The sequence below is a fragment of the Myotis daubentonii genome, chromosome 2 (assembly GCF_963259705.1).
Source record: "Myotis daubentonii chromosome 2, mMyoDau2.1, whole genome shotgun sequence".
Taxonomy (NCBI): Eukaryota; Metazoa; Chordata; class Mammalia; order Chiroptera; family Vespertilionidae; genus Myotis; species Myotis daubentonii.
The window spans coordinates 129,411,376-129,438,210 of record NC_081841.1 but is presented as its reverse complement, the minus strand read 5'-3'; the positions used below and the strand labels follow the sequence as shown (position 1 = coordinate 129,438,210).

Here is a 26,835-nt window from a genome sequence, read left to right as displayed (position 1 = left end):
AAACCTTTTAATTAAAAAGCAGTTTATGGCAGGTAGTTATGTCCTAGGCTAGATTCTTCCCTGACAAAAGTCAATCTTTACCTTAACTAAGCCTGTCTATGGTTGCATCTATAACATATCATTGGAATGTCAGGGTAACTTGTAACTTCCCTTTTTCCGGACCCATCAGGGTACAACCAATGAGCCAGGGCACCTGGACAGAGACCACAAATTCCTTCATTGTTATTGTTATCATGTTAATTGTTGACTGTTAACTATCCTGTGCCCACCTATGTAAAAGAAGCATGTGTCTATCATTTTACTTTTTATCCAATCCCAAAGATCCCTCCCCCCCCAACTCCGCTTTGCTTTCTCTGCCTCCCTAATCTAGCTTTCATGTAACCCACTGTGATTGTAATGTATAAAACAAGATGAAAAACTGCCATTCTCCAGAGCATTATCCCAATACGTTGAGATTCTGCTTCCTGGCAATTGTCGACAGTTTGGCTCAAATAAACTCACAACAAATTCTTTACAGATTTGGATGTTTTCTTACGTTAACAACCATCTGAGATCGCTATTTAGCCTGCCTGCATTTCACCATGATAACCTTTCAGTCATGTCCTATGCTAGAATCTTCCCTGAAAAAAGTCAACCTTTACCTTAATTGAACCTGTCTACTGTCTTTTGCATGTATGGTAACATACCTTTCGACTGTCAAGATAACTTCTTTCTTTCTGGACCCCTCCTGGCACAACAACCACACCAGAGTGTAGACTTCATTGTTATTGTTACCATGTTAATTGTTGACTGTTAACTATCCTGCACCCACCTATGTAAAAGATGTACGACTATCATTTTACTTTTTATCCAATCTCAGAGATGTCCCCCCACCTTTGCTTTCTCCCACCTCCCTAATCTGTCACCAAGAGATTTCATGTAACCCACTTATATCTACTTTTTGATTGAAATGTATAAAATAAGGTGCAAGACTGCCATTCTTTGGAGCATTTTCTCAATTTGTTGAGATTTTGCTTCCCAGCAATTGTCATCAGTTTGGCTCAAATAAAATAATAAAAATTCTTTACAGGTTTGAGTGTTTCTTACATTGACAATCCCACAAATAAAGCCTCCCTGTGTGTGGTGAGGACTGAGGTGAACCTGGGAATGACTTCCTGGTCTAGAGGACGCAGCTGATTATTGCTAAAATGAACATATTTGAATGTTGACCCGAATTCTGAAAAAACAGTACAAGGAAACAAAACAGTGCTGCTAACCTAGGACTCTGGGCTGGCAGCAGCACTAAACTTTGCTCTGGAAGCCTGCCCTTCTACCCAGCCCTACACGAGCTGTATTCCTGCTCATCTGGAGGCCAAAGGCCTCTGGTGCCAGGGGTCAGCTCAAAAACAAACAAACAAATGTCTGTTCTTTTATTATGCAGAGGAACGTTTACTTTTCTCTTTGTAAATCTCTACTAACTGGGCTTTGCCTTCCATTTATCTTTCAAACAGCCCCATATCCCTGGGTATTTTCCTAAACAAATAGACAATTTACTCCCAAGAGGATTTCAGTCTCCTACTAGTCCAAATGGTTCAAATGGCAGTCAAGCTTTGAAAATCGAAAACTTTTTTTCGTTTCCTTAAATGAAAGTAGAAGCTACCTCATCTTCATCTTTTATCACTATGTATATTAATATTACTCCTGAGAACTAGGCTCTGGTATCACATACATTTAAAAAAAAATAGCTGGGTTTTAAAGGTGGAGGACACCTTAATGATTACCTCGCCAGCATTCTTGTTGCTACAGGTGGGGAACTGAGGCTCACAGAGGTGAAGTGAGTTGGTCAAGCTGGTGACAGGGCCAAGTGTGGGGAAGAAATTTCCTCTACCCTCAATGTTCTTTCAACAGGGCTAATAATTAAATCTACATGAGGCAGATTAAGAGAAAATAACCAAATGTAATTATCTCTGTACATATGGGAACCCTGCATACAGGAGAGGTTCTGAGACAGAAAGGGCAAATGAAGTATTATGACATTCTGAGCTAAGGATGAGGTAAGGTACCCTGAGGCTTCAGAGGGGAGGAAAGCCACTGCAGGATAAGAACAGATTTTGAGTAATTACAAGTTTGCCTTGCTCTATAGATAGATCAAAAAGGTTATCTCTGATAATTTCTTACTATGGAAAGGCCCCTAATTTAAATTCTTCTAAGTAATTAAGGGGGAGCAGAAGTTTCTTTTGAGCCCACAGGGTCTTGGTTGCCTTTAACTCAAAAATAATCCACATACCACAGAAGCACGTCTTGGGGTGACTCATTCCGAACTCCTATGTACTAGTAAGACTAGGATTCTGAGCTCCTAATCTAGTGCTCTGTCACCATTGCCTTCTATCTTGCCCACCTACAACACTTCTCTGCAATAAAGGAAATAGTGCTTATATGGCAGTGGTATTGTCAGTGTTGGTAGCTAATTATTAATATGATAAAGATAGTTATTAATATAAGGAAGAAAGCAAAAGGGAACTAAGTAATCTTAATAAATGGAGAAGCAGGTAACAGTGCAGAATTCCATCTAGTTTCTGGTAAACAGACTCATTCACACACTTCAGAGAACTTAATCCTCAGAAATATCCCCAGGGGTGCTCTGCTCAGCATGCACAATAGGAACTAGATGATGTAATTAAACTTCTGGACATGCACAATGGGAGTAAGGGTGACAAAACAGAGGGACAGGGCCTAGTTCGAGAAGTTAGCTTGACACGCAGGCAGGCAGGGCAGGGGGTCAGTGGAAAACAAAGGCAGGTGGAACATAGGCAGGGACAGACACGGCAGTTTGAACAAGCCTAATCACAAAAACCAACCATGCAAAAATACCAGAATGTTTTGGACATAGAGGAGGAGACATGTGAAACCAAGGGAGGGCCTGCAACCGCACGGTGTATTGGTGCATAGGAACAAAGAAAGTTCAGGTCCGTTGCTGGGCAAGAACAATGAGGGGATCAATCAGGTGGCAACACAGATAGATATAGAGCAGGCTTATAGCATGTATTGTTGTAATGTACCCCGCGAATCACAGAAGGACGCCTCAAGAAGTCGAATTAAAGAGTCATATTTATTGCAATCCGGGACTATGAGGGGCCATTCCCCAAATCTCATAGTGATAAGATGGCCGCAGCAGCGCCAGATTTATATAGGCAAAGATCACAAAGGTATTGATTACATTCCAGGGTTTGGAATGAGGAACCTGATTGGCAAAAAAAGCAGTTTACAGAAGCAAAGCAGCATGTTATCTAAATTATAATTTTGGGTCTCCAGAACACTGAGTCAACAGGGACATGTTAACTGGAGCCCTCTGACCTTGGGATAATTGTGCTGTCCTTGCCAGGTAAAGGAAAATGTGCTTTCTAAGACCAGTATGACCACAACAAATGGGATTTCACATTACAATCAATTGGGTATTTAATCGAATGGGATGATTTATATAACTCAGAAAATCAAAGTAACTTCTCTATTGTTAAACAAAGCAAATAAGTACAGAAGCCAAAGAGCAGGGTTAAAGTTAAACTATAGTTTTGTGGACGAAAGGGGCCACATGCCGACCTGACAAGCTCAGGAGAGGCCTGCATGGCAGTTTTGCAGACTCGGAGACCTAAAGTAACCACAAAGGATGGTCTGAAATTAAACCTTAACTAAAAGCAGTTATGGTGATCTTCACTGATAAGGTCAACCTTTACCGTAACTGAGCCTATCTGTCTTTTTGCATCTATGATAACATATCCTTGGGATGTCTGGGTAACTTGTGACTTCCCTTTTTATGGAGCCCCTGGGGCACAGCCAGGTGTGCTGGGCCCAGGACAGATACCACAGATTCCTTGTTAATTGTTCCTGCACCCACCTAAGTATGTGTCCATCATTTTACTTTTTAACCTATCCTAGAGGTTTCCCTGCTTCGCTTAATCCCACCTCCTTAAATCTGTCACCAATGAATTTCATGTAACCCACCTATGTTCCTCCTTTGATTGCAATGCATAAATACGAATGTAACCCTGCCATTCTCCGGAGCATTATCTCAATTCGTTGAGGTTCTGCTTCCTGGCATATGTCGACAGTTTGGCTCAAATAAACTCACAAAAATTCTTTACAGGTTTCAATGGTTTTTTTTTACGTTAACAGTTTCTACCTGAGATGATTGCCCTTAGACTGACTAGCTTCGCTGGAAACCCATTATTTGGGCCCCCTCCCCATGTGGGGTCTGAGTCTGCTTGTAATAAATTTTCCACACTTTTTGCTTAAATCTTCTGGTTAGCAGAGCTCATTCTTCAGCATCGTGAGACACCCCCAGGCGGGGGGTGGGGGGGGGGGGTTAGAGGCGGGTGAGGGGGACCTTGGCTCACCCTTCTGGTTATCACTAGCTTGGGAACAATTGGAAAGGTAATCGAATTGGATAGAGGCCATGAAATCCCAATAGAATTTACTGGGAGGAGGGTCAACTCCAGGCCCAGGAAAAGTCAGGAATTTGAATGGTTCTTCTTTACCTGAACCAAGAAGATATATGGAGGATTAACATGAGCCTCATGACAGGGCGTTAGAGGCTGCCCACCCTCCACGTCCCCAAGGGTGTATTGATTCCCCTTAATTCACAATAAAATCTTGCCCTCACATTTAAACTTCTCCTTGTGTGTGCATTTGGAATTCTTTTCTCACCACAAAAGAACTTATCACATTTACTGGCAACAGCAGGAATAAGCACCAGGTATTAGGCTGGTGGGGTCAGACTGGACCTGGGTTCAGCAACCTCGGTACTTGAGTTCTGGCAGGAAAGAATTCAGAGTCAAGACCCAAACTATAAGAGAACATTTATTTAGAAAATCACAGAGTAGAAGTAATTCGTAGAAGAAATGGGCTTAGGAAACAAGTCATAGAGGCAAAGGAGGGGCCTTGGAACTCAGAAGTGAGGAAGGTAAAGGTGACATGCCTGGGGGGATGAGGAGGAAGGGGAAGGCACGGGAGTGCTCTGGGGAGGGAGAGTACACTGGGTCCTCCATCCTGAGGTTTGGGGTTTTTTAAATCCTCACCCCAGGACATGCAGACATGCTTAAGGGTGCAGATTTTAGGGAGGTCACAGAGGAAGGTCTCAGCAGTTTTCTAAGTGTGTCCTTTCAGGGTCAGGGTCTCCACTGATTGATTGGTCGGGGCCAGGGCAGGGGGTCATTATTCAATACAGGTGGTCCTGAGGTCAGCCGTGGGGTCACTTCTCTGGTTTTGTTGCTTTTCTGGGCCTGGAGCTGAAATACACCTGAGGCCTAGATGTTCTCTAGGGAAGGAAGGTCAGAGATCCAAACCTCATGACCAGGGATTTGCTAGGGGAGGAAAAGTCACCCTAGGGATGAGGTCCCACCCTACAACTGTCCTGGGCACCCAGGCTTTCCACCAAAGTGACCTTCTGTACCTGGCCCATCATCCTCCTTCTGCTCATGTCTGTCTAACTGCTGACCACACTAAGAAGGTATTGCTGTGGGGGGTGGGGGAAGAGGAGTTCAGAACAAGCAACCGCAGAAGTGCTTCAGTATGCAGATTACTTAGAGCTAAAGGCAACTTTAGCCACAGGTTCCAGAGAAATTTCTGCTCCTCTCTTTAACTACCTAGAAGAACTTAAATTAGGAGCTTAGCCCATAACAAACTATTATCAGAGACAACATCTTTTGACCTATCTACAGGGCAAGGAAAACTATTTCCTAAAGGTCTGCTCTTACCATATTGCAATGACCCTTTGAAGCGCCTTACTCATCCTAGCTCAGAATGTCTTAGACACCCATGTCCCCTTTCTGTCTCTGAGCCTCTCCTGCATGTGGGGTCTCTGACTCTCTCATGTATGTGGGGTTCCCATACATATGTATGTATCAAATATGGTTCTTTTTTCTTAATTAATGTGTTTTTAATTTATTGATTTTAGAGAGGGAAGGGAGAGAAAGATAAAAGAAACATCGACTTGTTGTTCCACTTATTTATGCATTTATTGGTTGATTTTTGTATGTGCCCTGACTGGGAATTGAACACGCAAACTTAGAGTATCTAAAGTGATGCTCTAACAATCTGAGCTGCCCAGCCAGGGCCTGGTTATTTTCTTTTACTAATCTTTCTCATGGCTATTTGATTATTAGACCAAGCAAAAGAATTTTGAGGGTAGAGGGAAGTTTGTTCCTCCCCCACAATATGAAAATCAAATACAAAGATGGATGTCACAATGACCAGTTTTCAACAGTAGCCTTTCTCTCATTTGTGCCTTTAAATAAAGATAATTTGTTTTTTTCTAAATAAGTTCAAAAGCTTCTGGGAACACTGAGGTGGCCAGATATAGTCACTGGGATACTCATTTCACACATGAAGAAATTAAGATCACAAAAGTATCATAAGAAATAGAGAACCCATCTGATCTTACTGAGACCTTAGCCCACAGTTGGCCACTCACGCTTTGTTGTTGTAGGGCTTATTCTGGCAGACCTCTGGAGACAGGTAGTAAGGTGTCCCAACGCATGTCTGAGCAAGTTCTGTGGAACTAGCAAATTTTGTTAAATAATAAAATGACATTGTTTATTATTGGAGCAAAAAAAGGCTTAAGATATAAACATGCAAGAAAAAAAGAATAAAAATGTGTACATTTTAAAACTTATAATTTACCTCCCCAAAATTTACACATTAAAAAAAAATGTCATGGCTTAATCCACAAAAAATGTCCCAGATGTAGGGAGAGTCCCCTCTTCCCAATTATCAAAGGAATGCAATCTCATGATTTTAATTTGAGAAAAACAAAAGTAAATAAAGAAGAAAAAAATTATCCATAATTTTATCACCCCAAAACAATTATATTATTGTTAAAATTCTGATATATATCCTTCCTGTCTTTTTCCATGCAATTTTTCACAATACTGTGGTCATAGTGTATTTAAAATTCAGAATTCCATATTTTTACCTGATGTAACAAATATTTCCTCACATCATCAAGAAGTCTTCAAAATCATGAATGTTAGTGACCACATAATATTCAGGTACTGGCTATGCCAAGTTCTATTACATTTAACCATTTCCCAATTATTAGACATTTAAATTATTCCAAATTTCACATTATCCCCTTACAACAAATTCCCCAAATTAGAACATTTAAAAATCTGTTGCCCAAACCGGTTTGGCTCAGTGGATAGAGCGTCGGCCTGCGGACTGAAGGGTCCCAGGTTCGATTCCGGTCAAGGGCATGTACCTCGGTTGCGGGCACATCCCCAGTAGGAGATGTGCAGAAGGCAGCTGATCAATGTTTCTCTCTCATCGATGTTTCTAACTCTCTATCTCTCTCCCTTCCTCTCTGTAAAAAATCAATAAAATATATTTAAAAAAAAAAATCTGTTGATATTACCACCAAATTATCTTCCAAAACAGTTACACCCATATATTCTCCCCAGCATGTGTAAATTTGTCTGTTTCGCTAAGTTCTCACTAGCTTTATGCATATTAAGTTACATCTTGCCTTAGTCAGTTTGGCTTAGTGGGTAGAGTGTCGGCCTTCGGACTGGAGGGTCCTAGGTTCGATTCCAGTAAAGGGCATATACCTCAGTTGCAGGCTCCTTCCCCACCTAGGCCTGGTTGGGGCTGGTGCAGAAGGCAACCAATCAATGTGTTTCTCTCACATAGATATTTCTCTCTGTCTTTCCCTCTCTCTTCCACTCTCTCTAAAAATCAATGGAAAAATATCCTCCAGTGAGGATTAAAAAAAAAGTTACATCTCAATTGATAAGTTTAGAGGACACTATACAACATTGCCACCATCATTCTATCTTGCCAAGATTTATCTTAAGAATTTTAACCTTAGACAAAGTACCATCTGAATGATTTTTTCCCATCTGAATGATCTAATGGATTTATTTTTTCTTACACTTTATTTTAAAATATATTTTAAATATATTTTTATTGATTTCAGAGAGGAAGGGAGAGGCAGAGAGAGATAGAAACATCAATGATGAGAGAGAATCATTGACTGGCTGCCTCCTGCATGCCCCACACTGGAGATCAAACCCACAACCCGGGCATGTGCCCTGACCATGAATCAAATCATGACCTCCTGGTTCATAGGTCCATGCTCAACCACTGAGCCATGTCAGCAGGCGATTTAATGGATTTATATAGTTATCTATAATTATCTGGAAACTAAGCCTTTAATATCTTCTTAACTTATAATACTTAAAATATACATATTTGGTTGTTATAAATAGGAAAATATATGATTTTTACAAAGAACTTACTTGTTCAGGTCTCTTGCTATACCAAAGTCCCCAAGCTTTGCGACCACTCCATTCTTGCTAAGAAAAATGTTCTGTAAATGGAGAAAATGCTATGTTGTTTGAGAGATTTCAAGAAAACAAAAGATCAGTTCTGTCCTTGTTCTCTCTCTGAGCTGTTACCTGTGTTTTTATGTCCCGGTGTAAGATCTTCCTGTCATGAATATGTTTTAGTCCTAGAGAAATCTGTACAAACCAACTCAGGATCTGTAGAGGAAACATAAACAAAACTTGTGAATAGTCTGGTGGTCACTGAAGTATTTTCATGATATGCAAAAAGAGGGAAATATCATATTGATGTATGTGTGTTTACATGAATGACACTAATAAGATATAAAACCTAAAAAAATGGAGGCGCAAAAAACAATCCAAACATGTTGGTATCAAAGTGAACTCCAAAACACAACAGACAAAAAAAAAAGCAAAAGAGAGAGGAGGCAGTTCACAATTTTCCTTTTTCTTAATATTAGGTTGCTAAATGCATCAGGGTAGTAGGCAAGCTGCCCTGTTTCTTGATAACCCTGGTGCCACTGGTTTTTCCTTTTCAGTGGAAGGAGTATGCCAAGAGCATAGAACGAAGGAGAAAGAAATGGATAATATGTGAGGTTATTACATTTTTTCATGAAATACCAATATATATGTACATAATATAAAAACAAAAAAAGTTACTTTTAAGCTTTTTAAGGCTTAATTTTCTTAGTCATGATTTTATTTACCTTAGCTGTCCATGAGCCTCTTTAGTAAAATGTGTTCTATGCCTATAGAGATTTATTTAAACTATCCTAAAATTTCATTCATACTTTGTTTACCAAATTATACAGAAAGAGAAAAATAATAGGAAAAAAAACTATGTTCCAGATACTACGATTCAGTTGTAATTTTAGTTCTCACCCAACAAAGGGAAACTTAGTACAAAATTTTGTAGAGAAAAGTATTTTTTATTAAATGTGGAAAAATATAATACCTAAATAGAAAGAAAGCAGGGTTTCTAAAAATATGAAATTTAATATACACTGTAAATGAGCATAGGAAAAACGCTTAGTGAGGTTTACAGAGGTTAGAGATATTGATTCATTAATCATTTGTACATTTAAAATGTTACATTTTAATTCGAGGAAGAAGTTATATGGGCTGATGCTCATAAATGCTAAAATAAAACAGAGAAGCAAGTGGCCTAAAGAAAGCTGTTGGGCCCTGTCTGCTGTGGCTCAGTTGGGTGGACATAGTGCTGTGCACTGAGAGGTCGCCGGTTTGATTCCTGCCTGGTCAGGGCACATGCCGGGGTTGCAGGCCTGATCCCCAGTGGAGGGTGTGCAAGGGGACAGCAGGTGGATGTTTCATTCTCACACATCAATGTTTCTCTCTCCCTCTCTCTCTAAAAATCAATAAAATTCTTTAAAAAAAGAAAAAGGAAGAAAGCCATTGGGCCATTCCTCGGCACTAGTTGAGGCAATGACCTTTCCCATCAGTCACACAGGCCTGACTGCGATTCTTCTCCACACACACATACCTGTTTCCATCAGGAGTACAACTCCCCAGAAGTTTCTAAAGGAAACTCAGAATATAGTAGAAAAATGTGTTTGTGCAAAAAAGAAAATGGGAATCAAGGCCATTGTTCTTAACCAATGAAAGTAAATAGCCATTGCTAAGAAGAGCTTCTGTCCTCCCCAGCAAAGTGAGCACAGATGGTAAAAGGAAGAAGAGTGAACCTATAAATATATCACATTTAAAATGGCCGAGGAATATCCATATTCAGATTTTTTAGCTGTGAAAATTTATTTCAGGGTCACCCTACATGAGACTGTCCAAAAATAAGATACAATATTTTCTCAAGCAAACTTCACTCTTAAAAAGAGATTCAATTTAAGTTCAATTGCAAACATGTTCCAGACTAAATCTATCAAGAATATTGATCACTATTTTGTGATTTGATTTCTCTACCAGAAATCATGCTTCATCTAATCAGAGTCTACTATTTATGGCATTATAAATTTAATGTCCCCTATGAAAACATGCTCAAAGTCACTAATCATCCGAGAGATGCAAATCAAAACAGCAATGAGGTACCATCTCACACCTGTCAGACTGGCTATCATCAACAAATCAACAAACAACAAGTGCTGGAGAGGATGTGGAGAAAAAGAAACACTTGTGCACTGCTGGTGGGAATGCAGACTGGTGCAGCCACTATGGAAGACAGTATGGAGTTTCCTCAAAAAACTGAAAATGGAACTCCCATTTGACCCTGTGATCCCACTTCTAGGCATATATCCCAAGAAACCAGAAACACCAATCAGAAAGGATATATGCACCCCTATGTTCATAGCAGCACAATTCACCATAGCTAAGATCTGGAAACAGCCTAAGTGCCCATCAGTAGATGAATGGATTAGAAAACTGTGGTACATCTACACGATGGAATACTATGCTGCTGTAAAAAGGAAGGAACTCTTACCATTTGCAACGTCATGGATGGAACTGGAGAGCATTATGCTAAGTGAAATAAGCCAGTCAATAAAGGAAAAATACCACATGATCTCACTCATTCATGGACAATAGAGACCATTATAAACTTTTGAACAATAATAGATACAGAGGCAGAGCTGCCTCAAACAGATTGTCAAACTGCAGCGGGAAGGCCGGGGAGGGTTGGGGGGCAGGAGGTAGGGGGGTAAGAGATCAACTAAAGGACTTGTATGCATGCATATAAGCATAACCAATGGACATAAGACACGGGGTGATAGGGGAGGCTAGGGGACTGTCTAGGGCGGGGGGATAAAATGGATACATATGTAATACCCTTTGTAATACTTTAAGCAATAAAAAAATAAATAAATAAATAAATAAATTTAATGTCCCCATATAAATTAAAAGGGAAATTAGAAGTGTTTTTACCTGATCTTCACTAAATAACACTCCCCGTTGTCTATTGATTCTTTTCATGAGATCCCCTCCATCACAGTACTCCATCACAATAAACAGCCTGTTGTTCTCTGTAAGAAAAGGCATCATTTGGTTCTGGAAGCATTTCAAATATTTACTAATCACTTGTCTTTCAAGTTCTAGAGCAGTGGTTCTCAACCTTCCCAATGCCGCGACCCTTTAATACAGTTCCTCATGTTGTGGTGACCCCCAACCATAAAATTATTTTCGTTACTACTTCATAACTGTAATTTTGCTACTGTTATGAATCGTACTGTAAATATCGATATGCGGGATGTATTTTCATTGTTACAAATTGAACATATTAAAGCATAGTGATTAATCACAAAAACAATATGTAATTATATATGTGTTTTCCCATGGTCTTAGGCGACCCCTGTGAAAGGGTCGTTCAACTCCAAAGTGGTCGCAACCCACAGGTTGAAAACCACTGTTCTAGAGGATGGAGAATATGACAGGAAAAAAATGTAGAGTGTGTGTGTGTGTGTGTGTGTGTGTGTGTGTGTGTGTGTGTGTGTGTATATATATATATATATATATATATATATATATATATATATATATTTAGCATCAAGATGGATTGAATTCTAATTTCACTTCACCACTTACATTTCTTAGCTCTGTGACCCTAAGCAAGTTATTTTAATTTCTCTGTGCTTAATTACCTCATCTATAAAATGGATATAATAATATAGAAATTCCTCTTAGGATTGCTGTAATGATTGAATGTCAGATGCTTAGAACAATGCTTGCACATAATGACATTTCAATAAATGTTAGCTATTATTATTAATACATTCCTGCAAGAGATTAGAAATCTGATATAAAATAGCAGCTGTCTTTCCCAACACCCCAGGAAGAATAAATAAACCCATTTTTAATTTGGGTATAAACTTTTATTTATATGACACTTATTCAACCATGTTATTAAGTACAATAAAACTCTTCTAACTGACCTCTGTCTGGCCTTCTCACTAGATTAATGGGCACACTCTATCCACTATGTTCGCCCATTCAAGGTTACCACTGGTGGACTATTAGACTGTAGTATACCCAGTTACCTCTGCTCCCACTGATCGAGATCATTATGCTTGTTCCCAAATCTGTTTATGCCCATTACATTTGTAATTATTATAACTGATAAAACGTTAATGAGAAACAACAGGTGTGATTATTTCTACACAAACTACATTGAATAGTTTGGAGGACTCAGTAAAAGTGAATAGCTAAAAAAAACCATTGACTTAAATGTTACATGGGACAAGTGGAAAATAACTGGGGAAGCTTTAAAAGGATTATGCACACAGGGTACCTGTAAATTCTTACTCAACTGTAAAGAAAAGAAATTGGAAATTATAAGTGAGGGTAGCCTATGTAAAAAAGTGTTCAGTTTTCCAGTCAGAAGACTCATAATGTGCTCTTGCCTCATGCTTTTGCAGTGGCTATTCCTCTTGCCTAAAAAGCTCTTCTCCTGACATTCGCATGACTCTTCAAGTCTTTGTTCAATGTCACCTTCCCAAGAAGGCCTTTCCTGACCATCCTATTTAAAATTGTTCCCTCCACTCCTGCCTCACCCTATCTTATTTTCCCACAGCACTTATCACCTTCTAACATACTATTTAAATTGTATTTATTATGTTTACATTTATTGTCTGTCTTTTCCCACCTTTCCCCCTAAAAGATGAGGTAATGAGGCATAGAGAAATTAAAGTAACTTGCTTAAAGTCACAGAGCTAAGAAATGTTAAGTGGTGAAGTGAGATTAGAATTCAGTCTATCTTGATTTTATATATATGTATATATCTTTTTTTTGTTATATTCTCCATCTTCTAGAAGGTTCTAAGATTGCCCCAGTGTGCAAACCTCTAGATCTCCTTTCCCTGGAGTGAGGACAGAAACTATAAATATAATGGGATATCACTCCCAGAATTATGTTGTTAACAAAGGGAATTTTTGCTGATATAATAAAAGTTAGTAATTAGCTGATTTTGAGTTAATAGAAAAGGTTATCCAGGTGGGCCTGACTTAATCACAGGAGCCATTTAAATGTGGGTTTGGGGTCAGAGGCAGAGGAAGTGAGAGAGTCCAAGCAGGAGAGGATCTACTAAAGGGCCACCTAGCGGGAAAGAGAACTTGGCCTCTAGAAGCAGAGAACCACTTCCCAGGTAACAGCCAGCAAAAAAGCAGACATCTCAGCCCTACAATTACAAGTAAAGGAATTCTTCCAGCAGCCTGAATAAGTGTGCAAGAGAACTATGAGCCTCAGATGAGATGGCAGCCCCAACTGACATCTTTTTTTAAAAAATATTTTATTTTCTGGAGAGTTCCTTTGAGAATGATAGGCTTGGGGAATTCTTTTTTTTTTTTTAATATATTTTTATTGATTTCAGAGAGGAAGGGAGAGGGAGAGAGATAAAAATACCAATGAGGAGAGAGAATCATTGATCGGCTGCCTCCTGCACCCCCCACAGGGGGATTGAGACCACAACTTGGGTATGTGCCCTGACTGGGAATCCAACCTGTGACCGACTGGTTCATAGGTCATGCTCAACCACTGAGCCACACTAGCCATGCCCAACTGACATCTTGATTCAATTATGTGAGACCCTCAGTAGAGAATTCAGCTAAGCCAAGCCCAGACTTCTGACCTAGAGAAACTGGATGATGCTAAGTGAGTGTTGGTTAAAGCCACTAAATTTGTGGTCATTGTTATTCAGCAGCAACAAACAACAGTGTAGAAATTTTTGCCTATTTTGTTCACTGAGATATATCCTCAAGACCTAAAACATGCCTGACATATAATAGGTACTCGATAAATATTTACTGAAGGAATTTAAGCGGAATTAGTTTAGCCTTAAGAACATCTCACCACATTCTACTTACTTATCGTATATTCCTTCAAACCTGTGAAACTTCCATACTCTCTACCAATATTTAATGAACTAGAGCCGGAATTCTTGTGTTGAGAGATAAGTTGTCTGAGGGTAAGCAAAGGCTTTATCTACACTGTCTAGAAGCTGCTGTAAGGACTTCTAAAGCTTCCAGATAAGCTTGGAATTTCAAGATCCAACAATCTTCCAGGTAAACCCAAAGCATCACAGTAACTAGTTTTTCTAAACACAAGAATGCTCTAATTTAAAAAGAAAAAAAAAAAGCTTTCATAAGAAAATGTAAGCTTATAATATAAACAAACTCAGCAGAGGTTAATTATAACTGTAAAAATAACCTCTAATTTTATAACAGTATCCAGGGAAATACTGTCCTCAAATATCCATTTTGCATGGTATAAAGACATACTCTAATCTATTAAAGTGGTCCAGTCCATGCACTCAATTCAGCAAACATATATTGAACACCTACGCTGTGCTAGATGCTGAGGATCAAGTGGTGAGCAAAAGAAACCATTAAAAGGGAGACAAATATTAAACCAATTCATAATTTCTTATATAAATAGACATATGCATACAAGTACAAAGTGCTAGGCAAAATCAGGAAAGGGGGCTATTATTTGAGTTGTGATCTCAGAGAAGGCCCGAGGATGAGTAGGAGGTAGTCAGATTGGGTCACCGTAACAACTCAAAGAATGAGGAAAGTAAAGATCACCTTATGGTGTTGGTATTAGGAATCAATGAACAGAAATGAAGGTACTTTAGTTAGTGGCTGCCCTTAAAAGTTTTTAATATAACTGAATTCCCTGTTCACGTGTACTGCTCAGCTCCTAGGAAGACCTCAGAAGAATTCTAAGAGTTCTTTTAAATATCCAGTTGTTGAAGAAGGTTGCATGCACAGAACTAATTTGAATGCAGTAATTTTCATTTATAAGAAACACAATGTAAAAGCTCAAAATATAGTATCTATGTTTATTTATTGATTGATTGATCTTTAACTCCTGATGGTGCTTGAAGATACTTAGGTAGCATTCCTGGTTCATTAAATACTTACAACCTGTGAATTTTAGCACTCTTGGTGCCAAGTGCAGATTTGGGGCATGCCCCATGGTGAACTTTGGCATGTACAGCCCTCGGACAGCCTATAAACAACTGGCACACTGTATATGTGTTTATTGTCTGACTCTTCCCAATAGAATGCAAGCTCCATGAGGACATATGTTCAGCTGCTTTGTTCACTGCTCTATTCTTGGCACTAGAACAATGTAGTAAGCACTGGATAAACATCTGTTAAGTGAATGAATGATTTCTGACCACTGCTCTTTTCATGATTATTTGATTGCTTGTTTTGGGTTGTTCCTGCCTTTGAAATAGAATGATGGATGGCGATAGATCTTGTATTCAGGTGTGCAAATGAAGGAATTGCTTCCTTATAGTTTTCCTCTCTATTTTTGCCATTTGCTTGGCAATGGTGCATAACTATTTGGTGCCTCTCTGTAAGAAGACCGTACAGCCCCACCCATTGCCACGGGGTGCTCAGGGCCTCATGTGGGCAAAGTACCCCCTTCCCCCATCACTCCATTATCAGGGTTAACTGCATGGCTGCATTGCAACAGGAATGTGAATCCATAAGAAAAATGACAGCCATGCCACATCCTAGCAGGACTCCACGGCTGATGATGTGGGGGTGCTTGTATCTTGCTCTTTTCTTTTGCTCAGAACAGTATGCTCCATATCCGGGCTGTTTATTCAGCCTGGACCCCAGAACTAAGGCCCCCGTCTCCCCAATTTGGCATGAGTGAGAGATAGATGTGTATTATTGTAGGTCACAGAAATTTGGGTGCTGTTCCTGTAGCAAAGCTAATATACCAATTATTAACTATTTGAGGGAGTAAGAATTAAAGATAAAAAACACTTAGGAAACCTGTCTACAAAAATTCACTAGAGAAGAAATAAAGATTATGTCTCTAATGACAATTTAAATAAATGGGAAAATGAGTCCATTCACAAAAACTAATCACAGTTCTCAGGAACATATCTTTTACAGAAGTCTATATGCTGATACTTCATTAAAATACTATAAGAATGCTACAGAGTCAAACCTTGAAACGAACCGAAGAAGGTTACAATGTTAGGATGCTTCATCTTTGCCAGAAGAATGACTTCTTTCTTTGAAGCGTCTTTTTCTTGGCTGGGCATCTAAATCATATTAAGAGACAGAATAGTCTGTAAAGATAACTTGCTGTCCAGAACATGCTTCCTGCTCACTCCTATTGTAACAGTGGGAATTGTAACCCATCTCACCATTCTTTTGACATTATTTCTGTAAATGCTATTCTGACTAACATGTAGCTTGTAGATAAACAACATGTTTGTATAAGAATCCTAGGAACTAACTTCAGAAGATGCAGACTTCGACCTTCAGCCATCCCAGTTACAGATTTGCTGACCTTCAACGGTAAAACCAGAATAATGAAGACCAGGATGATATACACCAAACCATCACTTGACCAGTTTCAAGATCCTTATTGGAATGGACTGTACTGGTCTGCACATAGAGAACATTTCAACTCCCTCCCCTTGATCTCTTTGTTCTGCTTACCCTCCCCCACCACATAAAAATCTTTGCCCGCAATGAGATTTTGAGATGGGCTTTGCAACAAGAGTCCCCCGTCTTCTCAGGTGTCTGGCACTTAAATAAACCACTTTCCTTTTTCACCAGCATCTGTCTCACGAGTTTGGTTTTCATGGCAGCAGGCAACCGAACCTTGGTTTCAGTTACACTATCTAAAACTCTCCAGGATTTCACTGGCTTTTAGTGGCACTTCTGAAACCAATCTCTCAACATCAGAAAACAAAATTTCTAGAATTAGCACTATATCTAATCAATGTTTTACCATTGAAAACCATAAGCAAAAAAATAATGATTTCTGGTGAACTTTTGCTGTATTAAAATTTCAGTTGGATAAGAAAAAGCTGAGGGAGTTCATCACCACTAAACCAGTATTACAAGAAATGCTAAAAGGTTTCTTTAAGAAGAAGAAACTATTGCCAAAACTGGTTTGGCTCAGTGGATGGAGCGTCGGCCTGCGGACTGAAAGGTCCCAGGTTCGATTCCGGTTGGGGGCATGTACCTGGGTTGCGGGCATATCCCCAGTGGGAGATGTGTGGGAGGCAGCTGATCGATGTTTCTCGCTCATCGATGTTTCTAGCTTTCTATCTCTCTCCCTTCCTCTCTGTAAAAAATCAATAAAATATATTTTTTTAAAAAAAAAAGAAGAAGAAACTATAAATAAAATATCACAAAGAAAAAAATTTTCACTGACAAAGGCAAACACATAATAAAAGCAGTGGAACAACCAACACTAAAACTAGTACAAAAGTTAAGGATACACAAAACACACACAAAAGAAGTAAAAAATAATGACAAAAACATAAATGTGAAGGGGGTGAGTAAAAATGGTAGTGATTTTAGAATGTTTTCAAACTTAAGCAAACATCACCTTAAAATAGACTGCTAAAAACATAGTGTGGTATACAAGAAGCACATGGTGACCACAAATCAAAAATCTACAAGAGGAAAAAATCGACAACCTCTGCAAGAAGCAAGAAGAAACAGATGAAAAAATCGATAACATATGGAAGAAGCTAGAAGAAACAGATGAAAAAAATCGATAACATATGGAAGAAGCTAGAAGAAACAGATGAAAAAATCAACAACCTAAGTAAGACCCAAGAAGAAATGAAGAGTGATATAGCTGCAATGAAAAACTCCATTGAAAGTATCAACAGTAGACTAGGAGAAGCGGAGGACCGAATTAGTGAATTAGAAGACAAGGAATAAAACAAACCCAAAATGTACTGCAATTGGAGAAAAAAATTAAAAGACAGGAGGAGAGCCTAAGGGAGCTTTGGGACAACATGAAACGAAACAACATACGAATAATAGGAGTACCAGAACAACAGAAAGATGAACAAGGATTAGAAAACCTATTCAAAGAAATAATATCAGAAAACTTTCCTGAGGTGGGGAAGAAAAAAGTCACACAAGCCCAGAGAGTCCCAAACAAGGTGAACCCGAAAAGACCCACACCAAGACACATCATAATCACCATGGCAAATGTTCAGGACAAAGAGAGAATCTTACAGGCTGCAAGAGAGAGACGGAAAGTTACATACAAGGGATCTCCCATTAGATTGTCAAATGACTTCTCAACAGAAACACATCAGGCCAGAAAAGAATGGACTGAAATTTACAAAGTGATGCAAAGCAAAGGACTGAATCCAAGAATACTCTATCCAGCAAGGCTATCATTCAAACTTGAAGGGGAAATAAGAAGCTTCACAGACAAAAAAAGACTAAGGGAGTTTGTCACCACCAAGCCAGCAATGCAAGGAATGCTAAAGGGACTGGTATAAAAATAAGAAATAAAAAGCTCAGAAAGAAAACAGCCACACAAAAAAAGAAATGGCAACAAACAAGTACCTTTCAATAATAACTTTAAACGTAAACAGACTAAATGCTCCAACCAAAAGACATCGAGTGGCTGAATGGATAAAAAAACATGACCCATACATCTGCTGTCTACAAGAAACCCACCTCATGAGAAGGGACTCACACAGACTGAAAGTGAAAGGATGGAAAAATATCTTTCAGGCAAATGGAAAGGAAAAGAAAGCTGGGGTAGCAATACTTATATCGGACAAAATAGACCTCAAAGTGAAGGCCTTAACAAGAGATAAGGAAGGCCACTTCATAATACTAAAGGGATCAATACAACAAGAAGATATAACCCTGGTAAACATATATGCACCCAATGTAGGAGCACCCAAATTCATAAAAAAACTCCTGGAAAATATCAAAGGAGAGATCGACAACAATACAATCATAGTAGGGGACTTTAATACACCATTGACAGCACTGGATAAGTCCTATAGACAAACAATCAGCAAAGATACAGCAATCCTAAATGACTCACTAGATCAGATGGACTTAATAGACATCTTCAGAACACTTCACCCAAAAGCCAGGGAATATACGTTCTTCTCAGGTGCTCATGGGACATATTCAAAAATAGACCACATATTGGGTCACAAGCAAAGTATCCCCAAATTCAAGAAGATTGAAATCATAAAAAGCGTCTTCGCAGACCACGATGGCATAATATTAGAAATAAACTACAATAAAAACAACCCAAAATACTCAAACACCTGGAAGCTGAATAGCATGCTATTAAATATTGATTGGGTTACCAATGAGATCAAAGAAGAAATTAAAAACATCCTGGAAACTAATGACAATGAAAACACAACAATCCAAAACCTATGGGACACATTGAAAGCAGTCCTGAGAGGGAAGTTTATAGCTCTACAGGCCTATCTCAAAAAAACAAGAAAAAATGGTAGTAAATCATCTAACTCTACAACTCAAAGAATTAGAAAGAGAGCAACAAGAAAACCCCAGAGTGAGCAGAAGGAAGGAGATAATAAAGATTAGAGCAGAAATAAATGACATAGAGACCAAAAAAACAATACAGAAAATCAGTGAAACCAAGAGCTGGTTCTTTGAAAGGATAAACAAGATTGATAAACCTCTAGCCAGACTCACCAAGAAGCAGAGAGAGAGGACCCAAATAAATAAAATCAGAAACGATAGAGGCGAAATAACAACAGACCCCACAGAAATACAAATGATTGTTAAAAAATACTATGGACAGCTTTACTCCAACAAACTAGACAACCTGGAGGAAATGGACAAATTCCTAGAAAAATACAGCATTCCAAAACTCAATCAGGAAGAATCTAAAAATCTCAACAGGCCAATAACTATGGAAGAAATTGAAGCAGTCATCAAAAAGCTTCCATCAAACAAAAGCCCAGGACCAGACGGCTTCACAGGGGAGTTTTACCAAACATTCAAGGAAGAACTAAAACCTATCCTCCTCAGACTACTACAAAAAATTCAAGAGGAAGGAACACTTCCAAGCTCATTCTATGAAGCCAGCATCACCCTAATACCAAAACCAGGTAAAGACAACACAATGAAAGAGAATTACAGGCCAATATCCCTCATGAACATAGATGCCAAAATCCTCAACAAAATCTTAGCAAATCGGATCCAGCAGTACATCAGAAAGATCATACACCACGACCAAGTAGGATTTATCCCAGGGATGCAAGGATGGTACAATATCCGCAAATCAATAAACGTGATACATCACATAAACAAATTGAAAGAAAAAAACCACATGGTCATATCAATTGATGCAGAAAAAGCATTTGACAAAATTCAACACCCATTTTTGATAAAAACTCTCAGCAAGGTGGGAGTAGAAGGATCATACCTCAACATAATAAAAGCCATATATGACAGGCCCACAGCCAACATCATACTCAACGGACAAAAACTAACACCATTTCCCCTAAGAACAGGAACAAGACAGGGATGCCCCCTCTCACCACTCCTGTTCAACATAGTACTGGAAGTGTTAGCCATTGCAATTCGGCAAGAAGAAGAAATAAAAGGCATCCAAATTGGAAAAGAGGAAGTAAAACTGTCCTTATTTGCAGACGACATGATATTATACATACAAAACCCTAGAGATTCCATCAAAAAGCTACTAGACTTAATACATGAATTTGGCAATGTAGCAGGATACAAAATTAACCCCAAGAAATCTGAGGCATTTCTATACACCAATAGTGAACTTTCAGAAAGAGAGATTATAAAAACAATCCCGTTTACCATTGCACCGAAAAAACTAAGCTACCTAGGAATAAACTTAACTAAAGAGGTAAAAGACCTCTACTCAGAAAACTACAGGACGTTGAAAAAAGACATAGAGGAAGACATAAACAGATGGAAGAACATACCGTGTTCATGGATTGGTAGAATCAACATCATTAAAATGTCCATACTACCCAAAGCAATCTATAAATTCAACGCACTTCCCATTAAAGTACCAACAGCATACTTCAGAGATCTAGAACGAACTTTCCAAAAATTCATCTGGAATAAAAAAAGACCCCGAATAGCTGCAGCAATCCTGAAAAAGAACAAAGTAGGTGGGATCTCAATACCAGATATCAAGTTGTATTACAAAGCCACTGTTCTCAAAACTGCCTGGTACTGGCACAAGAATAGGCATATAGATCAATGGAATAGAGTAGAGAGCCCAGAAATCGGCCCGAACCAATATGCTCAATTAATATTTGACAAAGGAGGCAAGAACATACAATGGAGCCAAGATAGTCTCTTCAATAAATGGTGTTGGGAAAATTGGACAGATATATGCAAGAAAATGAAACTAGACCACCAACTTACACCATACACAAAAATAAACTCAAAATGGATAAAGGACTTAAATGTACGACAGGAAACCATAAAAATTCTAGAAGAATCCAAAGGCAAGAAAATCTCAGACATATGCCGAAGCAATTTCTTCACTGATACAGCTCCTAGGGCACTTGAAACTAAAGAAAAAATGAACAAATGGGACTACATCAAAATAAAAAGCTTCTGCACAGCAAAAGAAACCATCAACAAAACAACGAGAAAACCCACTGTGTGGGAAAACATATTTGCCAATGACATATCTGATAAGGGCCTAATCTCCAAAATTTATAGGGAACTCATACAACTTAACAAAAGGAAGATAAACAATCCAATCAAAAAATGGGCAAAGGACCTAAATAGACACTTTTCAAAAGAGGACATTCAGAAAGCCAAGAGACATATGAAAACATGCTCAAAGTCACTAATCATCCGAGAGATGCAAATCAAAACAGCAATGAGGTACCACCTCACACCTGTCAGACTGGCTATCATCAACAAATCAACAAACGACAAGTGCTGGAGAGGATGTGGAGAAAAAGGAACACTTGTGCACTGCTGGTGGGAATGCAGACTGGTGCAGCCACTATGGAAGACAGTATGGAGTTTCCTTAAAAAACTGAAAATGGAACTCCCATTTGACCCTGTGATCCCACTTCTAGGAATATATCCCAAGAAACCAGAAACACCAATCAGAAAGGATATATGCACCCCTATGTTCATAGCAGCACAATTCACCATAGCTAAGATCTGGAAACAGCCTAAGTGCCCATCAGTAGATGAATGGATTAGAAAACTGTGGTACATCTACACGATGGAATACTATGCTGCTGTAAAAAGGAAGGAACTCTTACCATTTGCAACGTCATGGATGGAACTGGAGAGCATTATGCTAAGTGAAATAAGCCAGTCAATAAAGGAAAAATACCACATGACCTCACTCATTCATGGACAATAAAGACCATTCTAAACTTTTGAACAATAATAGATACAGAGGCAGAGCTGCCTCAAACAGATTGTCAAACTGCAGCGGGAAGGCCGGGGAGGGTTGGGGTGCAGGAGGTAGGGGGGTAAGAAAAAAAAAACAAAACAAAAAAAAAACACCTTCTTTCTATGTCCTTCAAAAATGCATAACCATGCCTCAGACCTTCCATTAAGTATTTCTCTTACTTTCAAGAAAGTATACATACTAAGAGTTGGCAAATTAAAACACATCTAGCAATCAAAAAAAAAAAAAAAATCTACAAGAACCCTATCTGCTTTGGCTCAGTAGATAGAGCGTCAGCCTGTGGACTGAAGGATCCTGGGTTCAATTCCGGTCAAGGGCACATGCCTGGGTTGCGGGCTCGGTCCCCAGTAGGGGGCGTGCAGGAGGCAGCCAGTCAGTGGCTCTCTCTCATTGTTGATGTTTCTGTCTCTCTCTCCCTCTCCCTTCCTCTCTGAAATCAATGAAAATATGTATTTTTTAAAAAAATCTACAAGAGATATACAAGAAATAAAGAGAAAGGAATCCAAATACAACACTTAGGTGAGTTAACAAGGTAGAAGAGAAGAAAGCAAGAAAATAAGAAGAGAAGAGAGAACTAGAAGAACAATCAGAAAACAATTAATAAATGGCAATAACTACATACCTATAAATAATTACTTTAAATGCAAATGGATTAAGTGCTCCAAACAAAAGACAAATGGAGCCCTGGCCAGTGTTGTTAAGTGGTTAGAGCATCCAGCCCCCACATAGAAGGGTTGTGGATTCAATTTCCAGTCAAGGGTTCACTCCCTGCCCCTGGTCTGGGCACAGGCAGGAGGTAGCCAGTAGCAACCAGTTGATGTATCTTTCTTATATCAATGTTTCTCTCTCTCTCTCTTCCTCTTTCTCTCTCTTTCCCTATCTACCTTCCACTCTTTCTGAAAAGCAATGGAAAAAAATATCCTCATGTGAGGATTAAAAAACAAAAAGAAAAATGAATAAAGATGTGGTACTCAATATATAGTGAAATATTGCTCAGCCACAAAGAAAAATGAAATGTTACCACTTGTGACAACATGGATGGACCAAGAGGGTATTATGCTAAGTGAAATAAGCATCCATTCAGACAGAGAAAGACAAATACCATATCATTTAATTTATATGTGGAATCTAAAAATTAAATAAATGAACAAACAAAACAGAAATGAACTCAGGTACAGAGAACACACTGATGATTGTCATATGGGAGGGGTGCTGGGGGACTGGGTGAAAAAGGGGAAAGGATTAATTGGCAGTTCCAAAATAGTCACAGGATGTAAAATACAGCTTCGGGAATATAGTCAATAATATTGTAATAACTATGCATGGGGTCAGGTTGGTACTAGACTTATATGGTGATTACTTCATACGTTATATAAATGTCTAACCACTATGCTGGACACCTGAAACCCATATAATATTAAATGTCAACTGTAATTGAAAAATAAAAAAAAATGTTTTTAAAAAGTTCAGTTAGGTTGGTGAGACACTGTTAATTATTTAGGCATCTAAAGAAAAGTTACTTTGATAAAGAGAAACCAACATGGCAGCATAGGTAAACACCTGAAATTGCTGCCTCGCACAACCACTTCAAAACTACAACTAAAGACAAAACGGACATCACCCAGAACCACAGGAAGGTTGGCTGAGTGGAAATTCTACAACTAGAAGGAAAGAGAAAAGCACACTGACACTCAGGAGGTGCAGAAGTAAAGTGCAGAGGTACGGAGGCGTGGGCGGAAAGGGCTGGCAGCTGAGGACGCCGGTGTCTTTTTCAATCGGGAGGGAGTCTCAAGCTCCTGACGGCCCTGACTCCAGTTCCAGGTAAGTCTCTGGGGACCCAGACTCATACGGGGAGAAACTGGACTGTCTGGCAGCAGGCGAAACTCAAGGGCAGCTTTCTCAGAGGTGCTTGCAGTGATTACCGCAGCACACTGAGACCCAGGGACCTCTTAGGGCAGGACTGAGGAGCAGCCATAGCTGTTTGTTCCACCCTGCTGATTCCCGGAGACCCCGCCCCACCCAAGCTGCGAGCAGAGGCTTTTGCATATGAATGAGCTGGCCCTTTGAGATCTAAAATTACCTAACAAACTGCAGCTGGGTCAGAGAGACCCAGACATCCAAAGGAAGGCTCAAGGCCCCACAGAAGCTTGCATTGCTTCACAGCCGGGCCTCATCTGAGCACCTCCAAACCCCAAACAAGGAAGAGGAATTGGCATATCTCTCCGTAACTCCTGCTGGGTAGCCTCAGACAGAGGCTAAATTAGCACCTCCTTAGAGATCCAAGAGCCCATGTACCTAGTGGTCAGAGTGGGACCATCCAGATTACAACTCCTCAGATCCATACGGGACACACTCAGGGGGCAGACTCAGTGAGCACCAAAGCCCCACTGAAGGAAATCTTGCCCCATAAGGGTGTCTTCAGCACAGAAGTTCTCCCACTATAGACACAGCTGATTCTCACAGACAATTGGCCTGAAGGTCAATTCCTCCCAGTGATACCAACAACAATCAAGGCTTAACTACAACAAGACTGTGCACACAGCCCACAAAGGGGTGCACCAAGAGTGTCCACCTCAGGTAATTGGGAAGGCTGAGCCACTGGGCCCTATAGGACACCTAGCACACAAAGCCACTCTATTAACACAGGGAAGCAGCCAAAATGCGGAGACAAAGAAACAGATCACAAATGACTGAAATGGAAGAAAGCAAACTACTGGAAATAGAGTTCAAAACCACAGTTATAAGGTTTTTCAAGAATTTTCTAGAAACCGCTGATAAATTTAGTGAGACCTTTGAGGATATGAGAAAGGACCAACTAGAAATTAAGCATACACTGACTGAAATAAAGAATAATATACAGAGATCCAACAGCAGACTAGAGGATCCCAAGAATCAAGCCAAAGATTTGAAATATGAAGAAGCAAAAAATACCCAACCGGAAAAGCAAAAAGAAAAAAGAATCCAAAAATATGAAGATAGTGTAAGGAGCCTCTGGGACAACTTCAAGTGTACCAACATCCGAATTATAGGGGTGCCAGAAGAAGAGAGAGAGCAAGATATTGAAAACCTATTTGAAGAAATAATGACAGAAAATTTCCCCTATGTGGTGAAAGAAATAGACTTACAAGTCCAGGAAGTTCAGAGAACCCCAAACCAAAGGAATCTAAAGAGGACCACACATAGATACATCATAATTAAAATGCCAAGAGCAAAAGACAAAGAGATAATATTGAAAGCAGCAAGAGAAAAAAAGTCAGTTACCTACAAGGGCGTACCCATATGATTGTCAGCTGATTTCTCAACAGATACTATGCAGGCCAGAAGGGAGTGGCAAGAAATATTCAAAGTGATGAATAGCAAGAACCTACAACCAAGATTACTTTATCCAGCAAAGCTATCATTCAGAATTGAAGGTCAGATAAAGAGCTTCACGGATAAGAAAAAGCTAAAGGAGTTCATCACCACCAAACCAGTATTATATGAAATGCTGAAAGGTATTCCTTAAGAAGAGGAAGAAGAAAAAAGGTAAAGATAAAAATTATGAACAACAATTACATATCTATCAACAAGTGAATTTAAAAATCAAGTGAATAAAAAATCTGATGAACAGAGTAAACTGGTGAATATAATAGAACCAGGGGCATGGAAAGGGAGTGGACTGAGAGGAACCAAGATGGCAGCATAAGGTACAAACCTGTACATGCTGCCCCCCAAAACAACATTAAAACTACAACTATAAGACAAAACAGCTATCATCCAGAACCACAGGAAAGCTGACTGAGTGGAAGTTGTACAACTAGAAGGAAAGAAAAAAGAGCATTGAGACTGATTAGGAGGTGCAGAGACACCAAGAACAGAGGTACGGAGGCGCGCGCAAGGTGGCTGCACCTGGATGCGCAGTTTCTTTCCATCGGAAGGGGATACAAGCTCTCAAATGCACTGAACTCATTTACGGTGAGACTCTGGGGTCCCAGACTCCTACCGGGAGAAACTGGACTGTCTTACAGCGGGTTGGAAAGCGAGGGTGACTTTCTCACAGAGCTGCTCGCAGGGATCACTGTTGCTGTGGGGGCGCGGGACTCAGGGACGCAGAGATGCGGAGTCTGCGGAGACAGCTGAGGATAGCCATTGCTGTTTTCTCCGCCCTGGTGATTCTCTGAGACCCTGCCCCACTCAATTTACATCCCCACCCAAGCAGTGCGCGCTGCACAAAGCAATCACCTGCGCTTTTGTAGCCTAACAAACTGCAGCTGAGTCAGAGGGCTCCAAAACTTCCAAACTCCAAACAAAGAGGAGAAATCTGCTGATATCGCTGTAGCTCCTGCTGGGTGGACTCACACAGTGGTTGACTTGGAGATCC

General features: G+C 39.5%; 1 protein-coding gene across 1 annotated transcript in view; it reads right to left on the bottom strand.

Moving 5' to 3' along the window:
• The window catches only part of NEK5 (NIMA related kinase 5), a 97,481-nt gene that overhangs the window by 53,405 nt on the left and 17,241 nt on the right, over nucleotides 1–26,835 (bottom strand). Inside the window, exons 3-7 of the mRNA XM_059681199.1 lie at nucleotides 16,236–16,332; nucleotides 11,199–11,296; nucleotides 8,427–8,510; nucleotides 8,268–8,338; nucleotides 6,446–6,532 (exon numbers count right to left, since the gene is read on the bottom strand). Of these exons, the coding sequence (XP_059537182.1) occupies nucleotides 6,446–6,532; nucleotides 8,268–8,338; nucleotides 8,427–8,510; nucleotides 11,199–11,296; nucleotides 16,236–16,332 (437 nt within the window). The remainder of the gene's footprint in view (nucleotides 1–6,445; nucleotides 6,533–8,267; nucleotides 8,339–8,426; nucleotides 8,511–11,198; nucleotides 11,297–16,235; nucleotides 16,333–26,835) is intronic.